This window comes from Primulina tabacum, chromosome 7 (assembly GCF_025594145.1).
Source record: "Primulina tabacum isolate GXHZ01 chromosome 7, ASM2559414v2, whole genome shotgun sequence".
NCBI classification, from domain to species: domain Eukaryota; kingdom Viridiplantae; phylum Streptophyta; class Magnoliopsida; order Lamiales; family Gesneriaceae; genus Primulina; species Primulina tabacum.
In genome coordinates this window covers 36511006-36522811 of record NC_134556.1, presented here as the reverse complement: position 1 = coordinate 36522811, position 11806 = coordinate 36511006, and the positions used below count along the sequence as shown (strand labels likewise).

General features: G+C 34.7%; 1 protein-coding gene and 1 non-coding gene across 2 annotated transcripts; both read left to right on the top strand.

Moving 5' to 3' along the window:
- Positions 1-1322: 1322 nt before the first annotated feature.
- LOC142551582 (glucan endo-1,3-beta-glucosidase 7-like) lies at positions 1323-4340 on the top strand. The gene is made up of 5 exons (XM_075660890.1): positions 1323-1483; positions 1580-2244; positions 2667-2990; positions 3368-3656; positions 3939-4340. Exons 1-5 carry the CDS (start codon positions 1417-1419, stop codon positions 3974-3976), a joined length of 1383 nt encoding a protein of 460 aa, XP_075517005.1. The 5' UTR covers positions 1323-1416; the 3' UTR covers positions 3977-4340.
- A 562-nt stretch (positions 4341-4902) lies between these two features.
- On the top strand, positions 4903-4974 carry TRNAE-UUC (transfer RNA glutamic acid (anticodon UUC)). The gene has a single exon. It is a non-coding gene; the product is annotated as a tRNA-Glu (tRNA).
- Positions 4975-11806: the final 6832 nt, after the last annotated feature.

Sequence of the window (11806 nt, the reverse complement as noted above, 5' to 3'; positions counted from 1 at the left end):
TTTTTTTCGAATTTGAGATGTTCTATGCTAGAACAATGCTTACTAATGAAATGTTGGAGCTATTTATACTTAAAACCATAAGTGATGAAGTAAGATTTTAAATAAGAATCAATTTATTGTATCAAACTGTCAGAAGATAAAAGAATTTATGTTCCAATAAATCTTACCTTTTATTTAATCGACAATTTTTTGAACCTAAAATAAATGTCTTCAATCCTAGCTGCTGCTAGGATTGTTGCTCCAATCCACCACTGTACCTTGTGCCACAAATTTTTTTAAATTAGTTTAAAATATTTTTTTAATTATATTATTTTATATTTTTTGAATTTTAAATAAATAATATTAAATTAATTTTCTTGAAATTTTAAATATTATTATAAAAAGTTTAATACTTTGAATTGAAAATAATTAACTATAAAAAATATAAATTTAACAAATAATCAAATTAAAACACTAGTGCGTTAAAATGATGCAAATTACAAACGTCAAATAACGAATACTACGAAATAACAACTACAACTAACAAATAACAAAATAACCAAACATAAAAATAAAAATTATGAAAATAAATAAATGCAATGGAAACACCGACTTCATACGTAGAAATGATGGTAATGAGTAAAATACAAGATTTCAAGAATTTATCGTTTCTTATAAAAAATAGAGATGCTCACTATGAACTAAGAAATACATTAATTCAGTATTTGTGAGAACACAATTCAAATATTTAATTTTGTATTATTCATTTAATTTTCAAATGTTAGTGTTTTTTCCTTTAAATTATTTTTTAAAAATAATTTTAATATAAATTTATCTATAAATCAAATAATTATTTTATCGGTAAATTTGTGAAAAATTATAAAATTTAATTATCATCCCATTATCAAACTATTAATAGTTATTAAAAAAATAAAAATATCAATATTAAAATAAAAATAATATTTTAGAAATATAGCGTATAATACAATGCAAACACGATTTTTATATATAACATATATATATATATTACAGAATGTGGTACATGATATAATGTCATGTGTGGAGATAGCTTTATGTTTTGAGACATAAAAATCCACGTAGCTCTGATCTCATTTTAAGATTGGTATTTAGACCTAACTCAATCTTAAAAGTTAGCTCAAAAGAAGAGGATTGTCTAAGTCTATATATACAACTAGCAGAGAATTTACCTACATGAGGTGAGATGATTAACGGTGATATCGGAAGTTCAATTGATTATTTTATTATAAAATAAAAAATATTAATAAATCTTATATTTTTTTAAATAAGATTATAAAAAAAAATCGAGAGTATATTTGCAGAGGTTGCATATATTCACCCAGCTTCCCGGAGGGTACCTCCTCTTTCTTTCTATAATTCCTTCTTACCGTCACCAAATTACTCGACAACAATTTAGCTATGCCGCCTTTTCACTGCTTTTCACCTATCTTCGTCCTCTACTTCTTCAGTTTCACTCCACTTTCCAGTAAGTTTCCAAGAAACCAATTTCGTTGAACTAGTTTTTCAAGATCGTATTTTTGATGAATTTGATTTTTTTTTTTCTGTTTCTTTTTGTTGCCAGAAGCACAGTCATTCATCGGCGTGAACTACGGCCAAGTAGCCGATAACCTCCCCGCACCGGCGGCGACTGCGAAACTCCTTCAGTCCACTTCCATTGGAAAAGTCCGTTTATACGGGTCCGACCCTGGAGTCATAAAGGCATTAGCTGACACAGGAATCGGGATCATGGTTGGAGCGCCGAACTCCGACATCCCGGCTATGGCTTCCGATCCCAACTTTGCGAAAAACTGGGTCAACGTTAATGTTCTTCCGTTCCACCCTGCCAGCAAAATCATACTCATCAACGTTGGCAACGAAGTGATGTCGTATAATGACCGTAATCTGATGCAGCAGCTGCTGCCGGCGATGCAGAATCTCCAGAATGCCCTCAATTCTGCGAATTTGGGTGGGAAGATCAAGGTTTCAACTGTGCATTCCATGGCTGTGTTGAGACAATCTGATCCTCCTTCATCTGGGAGCTTTGATCCCAGTATACAAGATTTGTTGAAGGGCTTGCTGGAGTTTAATGCTGCAACGAGCTCCCCTTTTGCGATTAACCCGTACCCGTATTTCGCGTACCGAAGTGATCCTCGGCCGGAAACGCTGGCTTTTTGCTTGTTCCAGCCGAATTCGGGTCGCGTTGATTCAGGGAGCAAGATCAAGTACACAAACATGTTTGACGCTCAGGTTAGTTTTTTTTTTTTTTTTAAATTAATGCTTTAAACTACAATTTGGCGGAGAAAGACTGGTAGTGTTTCATGATCTCTCCAGTTTTCGCCTCTTTGTAGCATAATTATGTTTTAATCATATTTTGAACTGCAGGCGTATGGTTAGAAGTTTAAACTGAAAGTTACTGCATTTGAGCATCGAATCCCATTTCATTTTTGCAATCTAAATTCCTTAAAACCCCGCTTATTTTTTGTGGGATTTTAATGGTTCAATACAATCCTCTCGAATTCCTTCAATTCCGAGTGACCCAATTACGCTTGTTGGCAGAACAGAGGGATGGAGTTTTTGGCTGATAGGCGACTGCATGACTCATCCTGCTTGTCTGCTCCTGTATTTATCTACATTAGCTTAACTGAGTTATGAATATTTTCTTTTTATAGGTGGATGCTATAAGATCTGCATTGAATTATATGGGATTCAAGGGTGTCGAAATTGTGGTTGCCGAAACCGGATGGCCTTACCACGGAGATAGCAATGAGGTTGGACCCAGTGTTGAAAATGCCAAAGCTTACAATGGCAATTTAATTCAACACTTGAGATCATTGGTTGGAACTCCATTAATGCCCGGAATATCCATCGACACCTATCTTTTTGCACTCTATGATGAGAACCTGAAGCCGGGACCGAGTTCCGAGAGATCGTTCGGTCTTTTTAAGCCTGATTTGAGCATGACTTGTGATGTTGGACTGTCAAAAACTAGCCAGGTTAGAACACTTGTAGTTTTATTTGAAGCATTCACTAGCCAATGTCGGCGCTCATGTAATTTAGTCTGAAAAAGGTACTGCACGGTACGATGACGTACACTCTGTTTTCTCATGTAAGTCATTATTCTTCTTAAGAAGAGATCGTGCAGTCGTTCCTACCGCATATGTGGTATTCGAGTACTTTCAAGGTTGAATTTTCCATAATGTACCTGTACGATTGTTAGATGCACTGTGTAGATTTAGAATCTGTTCTGCTTAATTTTTATATTTTTGTTTTGCCATCCCCCCCACCCCCCCCCCCCCAAAATAAATTCTGGCTTCCTGCTACATTCATTTTGTCTGAATCTATAACTAAACCAAGTTATTTTCCTTTAAAGACTCCATCAACACCAAAAACACCGGTGACTCCTTCATCCAAGCCCACAAAGGATACTTGGTGCGTGCCAAAGGCAGGCATTTCAAATGCACAGTTGCAGTCGAACTTGGATTATGCTTGTGGACGTGGGATCGATTGTAGTCCTATACAGCCTGGAGGTGCTTGTTTTGAGCCAATCACACTTGTTTCTCATGCAACTTATGCTATGAATCTTCTTTATCAAACGGCTGGCAGAAATCCATGGAACTGTGACTTCACACAGAGTGCCACCCTCACTTCCACAAACCCGAGTAAGTATTGTCTACTACTCAAGCTAAACGCTATTAACATAGTTTCTTTGCCCAAGAATCACGGTGAATTACGCATATGAGTTTAAAGTAAGTTGAGCCTACTCATTCGAGCCTTACTCGTGCGAGCCGTTATTCTTTTTCTGCCTTAACCACCACCTATAACGAGCCGTTTCACTCTGAAAAACGCAACCGATGGCCCTCTAAAACCCGTGCACCATAAAGTTTTCCGAGTTATTACAGATCAATTTGCATAAATTTTGATTGCTTGAATGGTTTGTGTAGGTTACAACAAGTGCACTTACCCCGGTGGAAGCACCTAAAAACGAGGAATGAATTCGTGTACCTTGGCATCATAGCTTGTTTTTGTTATTCTTCAAGCAGTGGGTAAAATAAAAGTGAATGACGATGAGTTGGTGGGCATCATGCGCAAGAGAATACGTATGAGGTAAAAAAATGGGATGTGTGTTGGGAGTAGGAATCTCTATCATCTCCACTCAACTTTTTTATGTGAAAAAGTTAGGGAGATGTATGTTTTTATTTATTTAGTGTTTGTAGAATTGGGGTGTAATCTTTATTAAATGAAGTTCTTGGGCATTTCAAGAATTTTGGTAAAAAAGTTGTTGACCTAGTGATTTGTGGGATGAGTTTGGATCTAAATTGTTTTTAATTTGAAATATTTAAATTGTTTTTAATTCTCAACGATCATTTTCTGAGGATAACTAGGTTAAGAAGAAATTTTAATCAAATTAAAATTGACTATTATTTCAATATAAACAAAAGTTATTTGTGTTTTAAAAAAAATAAATAAAATAAAACAATTTGGATTTCATTTGATTATAATTGAATAATAAATGTGATTTAATTTCATTCTCGATTACACGTTGTGTTTCATGATTAAGCTTATTAGTTGTTTATAAATAATTTTACAACCTTTATTTATAATATTTAACAGAGAAGATGATTTTGTCCAGTTAAGGTTAATTATAATTTTGGTATTTAATGTTAGTTAAATGTAATAAAAATTGGTTTTCGATTTTATCCAAATTTAAAAATGCTGATAATTATATACATTTGATATTTATAAATCATTAACTATTTTACTGAAAATTGAATGTAATTCATAAACAAATTACTCTGCTACAGTATTGATTAACTGAATTAATAATTTAAAAATAATATTAAATTCATAATATTTTGTCTCCATATATTATGTTATTAAAATAAATTTTGTCATAGCTTAACAAGATCCATTGTCGTCCAGCGGTTAGGATATCTGGCTTTCACCCAGGAGACCCGGGTTCGATTCCCGGCAATGGAACCTTTTTTTTTCACATTAAACCCGTGGATGTAATAATTAATATTTATTATCTCAGAATTTAAAAAATTAATTTAAGAAATTGATCTCGGATTTATTGTCACGACTTTCAGCATCTAATATTACATTTTAATTTGTCTTTTTTTTTTAAAAAAAAATTAATCTTATTACGAGTCAATTTATAGTTTTAGTATAGTAACTCGCATTTTTTTTTTCAATTTCGCTTTTTTTATTCGTCCAAATTTGAAACTGATAGTCAGAACTTATTTAACCGATGGTCGGAAATGCTAAGTTGGAAAATATATTTGAGAAATTTGGTTTCTGATGAGAAAATAGCTTAATGTGGCCTTTTTTTTAAATAAATTTTTTTTATCTAAATAAATAAAAGGAAAAAGAAAAAACTAAAATGATTATTTTTTTTAAAAAAAATCACCTAAGATAATTTACTTGTAGCTAAGATCGATAAATCTCCCGCAAATACACCCAAAGTACATAAAATTCCTTTTTTTTTGGTTCATTTTACATTGAACCTAAACTACTATAATCAAAAGGTGATTTAAGCAATCGGACCTAACTTTAAATATTTATAATTTAATCGAAAAATCGTTCAATTTACGGATATTATTTCCATTTTTTACAAACCATTTCAAGTTTGTCTATTTTGTAATAAATCAACATGTGACGATTGATTGCAATGATCGTAAACGGCAATAAAGTCAACCTATTTTCCCTCGTCTGCCCATGCTGTCAATTAAAATAATGATCAACTCATTCCAATCAAAAACATAAAATCCCACATGTAATATTGATAAGATTTTACATTCTTATAAGTTTTTAAAAATCAAACATATTTATCGTATTTTTAACAATGGATATATTAGTTTCTTAAAATTTTTAAAGAAGTCTTGATGCAATTTGCTCTTTAATTCATCATACTAGAGGCGAACGACCGATCGAAGGGATGACAGGTTAAGACAGGCCAGTCCGTCAATTAGTTAACCATAGACATATTTTAATGAATGAACGCATGATAGATCTACCAAGTTCTCATGTAACTAAGTAGGTCGAGTAAGTGGATTAATGAAACTACAATGTTCCATTTATATTCATTGGAAATTGAATTTCATGTGTTGGACCTAAACAATTTATTTGGTCATGTCATATTAGATATTTGTTATATGATAGATATTAAAGTAACATACCAAAGAATATGCAGAATGAATGAGTACTCGAACGAATTTCGAGGCAAAACTTGACGAAGCTGGCTATCCATGACCAACTTTGTCCATAACGTACGTAAGGACCATTTTTAATTCTTCACGTAAAGGGGAACACTCCCACCTCTAGCTAGGATTTCGAGGTTTCCAAGCTAAATAAACACTCCTCGAGACTATTGAAGATTATGGTTCCTTCGTTGCGAGAATCACCACCGCCTCTTTCTTTCATTTGCATAACAATGATCATCCTAGTATATGTAATATGCTGCTATTTGATAATCGATTTCATCACTCGAAGTGAAGATCGAGACGTAAGGGTCGATGATTTGCGAGTCAATCACAGCACCTACACCCATATATCCGTGGAGGGATTACAAGAAATTAGCTGTTTACACCACGAAGATGGAGAAACTTGCACGATCTGCGCCATTTGCTTGGAAAATCTTCGGTGCGGGGAGATCTGCAGAACCATGCCGGCTTGCCATCACAAGTTTCATGCTCAATGTATTGATCCTTGGCTGTTGATGAGATTAAATTGTCCGATTTGTCGAGTACCGTTTAGATTGCCTTGAAGAATACTGCATGGCATGTAATGGCAATTCGGTTTATATTTTTAAATTTTTTTATTATTTATGTCAGTTTTTATTAATTGTGATTTTAATAAGTAATATGATTATCGCATTAGAATATATATATAAAAAATACTTTGATTCGTTGGTTCGATTAATAACTAATTAAAATAATAATTTCTTGTGCTTTTATTACTAAAGATAAATATGAATGAAAAATAAATAAATTTCCTTGTAAACTATCTCATACATCAATTGTTGAAAATGGGCATTCCATGATTTTATTATAAAGAACTTTATGCAAGAAGTAGAGTATATGTTGCTTTCGTATCAAATCGAACAACTGGCCTAGAAGATTTTTCCATGTTGATCGGAATAGGCCTCACGTTATGGAGGAGATCTGTCGTGAGACGATCTCACGACTCTTTATCTGTGAGATGCACCAACTCTAGCGATATTCACAATAAAAAGTAATACTCTTAGCATAAAAAGTAATATTTTTCTATGGATAACCCAAATAAGAGATTCGTCTCACAAAATACGATCTGTGAGATCGTCTCATACAAGTTTTTGACCACATTATGAAATTCAAATCCGTTCTTGTATGTAATAATTATTATATTGCGGCAATAAATTTTTTTGAGTTAATTGTATAATATTATCAAACTAATTAGACACGATATTCATATAATATTTTAAAACTTCCATTCTTAAAAGTTATATTCTGAAGCAACACTTCCATTGAGATTTTCGATATATCAAACACATTACACATCCTTTTAATTTACGAATCATTGCGTCTAACTTAGCTTAGCATTGGGTAGGGCCTCATTTCGTAGCCTCCTATTTAATTCCCGTTCATATAAAAATTAAGATTTTTTCCCTCACGCTCCTGTACTCGACAAGTATTGATACCCAAATTTTCAGAATCCTGTCGAAGAAAGAGATGATATCCCGATAAATATTTCTTAATCCATGAAAGATCACGACAAACAAAGTACATAATCATTCGAAATTAAAACATTATAAATAAACTAAAATAATTTTTTGGTTAATCCATGCGATCAAACAAACACAATCTCGTTGAATTCAAATGGTGTTATTTGAATTCAATTTAGGTGGCTTTGAATTCAAATTTAGGTGGCTTGATTACTTAGCAATTCTCCCCTCAAGCCCATTTTGTGAATTCGATCAAACCTGCAACAGTTCTACGGTATTTCAACTTCCATTTCGGCAATGTCTTGGTCATCATATCAGATCTATTTTCATTCGTGTGAATCTTCTCAAGCTTCAACAACTTCTTCTCCAATACATCTTGTATCCAATGATAACGAACATCAATATGCTTTGATCTTGAATGCATTGAAGGATTCTTTCCAAGATGAATTGCATTCTGACTGTCACAGAACAACTTGTATTGATCTTGCACAAAACTTAATTCCTCCAAAAACCCTTTCATCCATAACATTTTCTTGTATGCCTCAGTTGCTGCAATGAACTCCGCTTCAGTGGTTGATAATGCTAAACACTTTTGAAACTTTGACTGCCATGACACAGCTCCCCCTGCAAATGTAATCAGGTATCCTGATGTAGATTTTCGGGAGTCAACATCTCCAGCCATATCTGCATCTGTGTAGCCTACAAGCTCAAATGTAGATCCTCCAAAACTCAATATATGTTTAGAGGTTCCCCGTAGATATCTGAATATCCATTTTACTGCAGTCTAATGTTCCTTTTCCGGTCTTGAAAGGAATCTGCTCACTACTACAGAATGAGCTAAATCTGGTCGAGTACATACCATGGCATACATCGGACTTCCAACAGCTGAAGCATATGGAACATTTTTCATTTCTTCTTCCTAATCCTCTGTAATAGGACTCTGTTTTGAGTTCAACTTGAAGTGGTTGGCAAGAGGACATCCAACCGCTTTGGCATGGTCCATGTTGAATCTCTGAAGTACCTTCTCAATATACTTTTTCTGCGACAACCAGGTCTTCTTGGCATACCTGTCTCGATGGATTTCCATGCTAATAATTCTTTTTGCTGGCCCCAAGTCTTTCATAGAAAAAGTCTTGCTTAGTTGCTTCTTTAGGCCTTTGATTTCAGAAGCATCTTTGCTAACAATCAACATGTCATCTACATAGAGCAGAAGCACACCATCAAATCATCATCAGAGGTATCTTTGACAAACACACAATGGTCTGCAGTGGTTATCTTGAATCCCTGTTGAGTTATCACCGATTCAAACTTCTTGTACCACTGTCTTGGTGCTTGCTTGAGACCGTACAAACTCTTTTTTAATCTGCATATGAGGTCCTCTTTCCCCTTCTCTGCAAACCCCTCTGGTTGCTCCATGTAGATTTCTTCCTCCAACTCCCCATGAAAGAATGCGGTCTTGACATCCATTTGTTCTACCTCAAGATCAAGCTCAGCTGCTAACCCTAGCACAATCCGGATGGATGTCATCTTCACCACAGGTGAAAATATTTCGTCAAAGTCGACCCCATGTTTTTGTCCGAAACCTTTGACGACAATCCTAGCTTTGAATCTTGGTTGACTACTGTGTTCTTTGTGCTTCAATCTGAATACCCACTTATTCTTCAAAGCTTTCTTGCCTTTCGGCAACTTCACCAGCTCAAACGTCTCATTATCATGCAATGATTGCATTTCTTCTTGCATAGCCTCCATCCACTTATCCTTGTGTTCACCGATAATAGCTTCCTCGAAGCTCTCTGGTTCTCCCCCGTCAGTTAGCATGATATATTCATTTGAGGAATATCTGGTTAAGGGTCGCACTTCTCTTCCAGAACGTGTGGTCATTGTACCACGAGAAATTTCTGCTGGTGGTTCACTGTGAACACGGATATCATCATTCTCATGATCGTTCTGCAATTCTTCATCTTCAACCGGTTGTGGATTTACCGTTGAAGTCCACCATTCCAGATCTTGTTCAGATCCAGAATTCTCCTTTTCCGCAGTCTCCAAGAATTCATTTTCCTGAAATATGGCATCACGACTTCTTATAGGCTTTTTGAGATCTGTATTATAAAACTTGTAACCAAGTTGATCCTCGCCATAGCCTTTAAATATGCACTTTCTTGTTTTGACATCCAACTTCTGTCTTTCATCTTTTGGTATATGAACATAAGCAACACAACCAAATACCCGTAAATGATTATAGGAAATTTCTTTGCCTTGCCACACCTGCTCCGGGACATCATAATTGAGAGGAACACAAGGTGAGCGATTCAATATATATGCAGCAACAACCACGGCCTCACCTCAAAATTCCTTAGTCAGCTTTGCATGTAAGAGCATGCTTCTGACTCTTTCTGCCAAAGTTCTATTCATCCTCTCAGCTAATCCATTGAGTTGTGGTGTCTTTGGTGGTATTGTTTGATGTCTGATTCCATTCCTTTTGCATATCTCATCAAAGGTTCCAATGTATTCTCCTCCATTATCTGTTCGAATACATTTGAGTTTAATGCATGTTTGCCGTTCAACCAAGTTTAGAAAATTGTTGAACGTTGGTTGAACGTTTCCGCAACTTGGTCCTTGGTTTTGAGTGTCCACACCCAAATTTTCCGAGAATGATCATCGATAAAAGTTACCCAGTACCTCGCTCCTCCGAGCGACAATGGCATCGGACCACATAGATCTGAGTGCACCAGATCTAGAATTTTATCGGCTCTGCTAGGAGGTGAACTTTTGAATGATATTCTGTTTTGTTTTCCGGCTAAGCAGTTTGTGCATTGTTTCATAAGCAGTTTGTGCATTGTTTCATTGGATAAACTCTTAAAGCATTAAGATCGAACTAACCATTTTCTTCTTCAAAGAATTAGCTTATAGATCATGACAAATAAATTAAATATCTTTTGTTTTTATTAGTAGAGCAGGCTAGCACTTATTCAATGATCAAAAGTTTGATTATCCTATCAATATCTTATCGAACAAGTCTGTCATATAGGCTATTATGTTAGTTAGTATGATTTATAAGCTATTATGTTAGTCTGAAGATATACCCAGTACATACCGAAGGTTAGTGATTTTAAGTCCCCACGTCATAAAAAAAAATTCTTAATTTTCTCGGCGATTTGTTGGGTGAGACCGAGAAAAAAGTAAAATATTATTTTTCATTTATCCGACAAATTAAAATATTCAAACTGTAAACTGAATTAAATCTTGTAGTTTCCATTCCAACCAAATTATAACTCTTTCAGTTTATCCAGCTACGATTATTTTTTCAATGTCAAGAATTATAATATCATCTTGATTTTCCAGTTTTCTATTTATTATATAAGCAAATCATCTCACACATTATAGACGAGATAACGAGCTCGTATGAGGTGGTAGATATATTAGACCTATCAAAATGGGTTGAGTTCATCCAGTCAAATAGGAGAGTTGGATTGGAAAATTCAGGTCGTCCCGCAAAGTAGCAGATTGAGGGTCAACTCGTATCAACCTGTCAAATATAACTAAAAATTGGTGGCTTGTTCTGCCTCACCCCGTCTCGTCAAACGACGAGTTGTTGGCAGACTTCATCGTCACGTTTTGACAATTCTGTGAGAGATAAGTAAGATCAAGAAAATAGCAGGTTGATTGGGCCGTATCCAACGCGGCATGTTTAGCAAATAATCAAAAGCCGTTCAGAGTAGGGATCTAAACTTGGATGAAATAATTTTAATACAGAGTTGGATCTAATCCCGGCTCATTGTCATCCCTGGTCTGGAATCCTGTAGAGCGTATTTGGCATGTCCAATAACAGGTTTCAAATTGATACAAGAAGATGCATTGCATTTATAAATTATAACCATCCTCTTTAATTAATGAATGTAGACACATGAAATTCCCTCATGTTGAGTCGAAATAAATTATTTGATTTCGAGGGATTTTTAATTTGAAATGAAACCCATTTTATTTTGCCAACTACACTTCTTCAAATCCCTCAATCCGTGTTGCGTCCTACTGCTTAGCTGATCATAATCTAATTGTAATTTGCTTACGTGATACTGACTCCAGGTTCGGAATGATTTCGTCAAAACCATA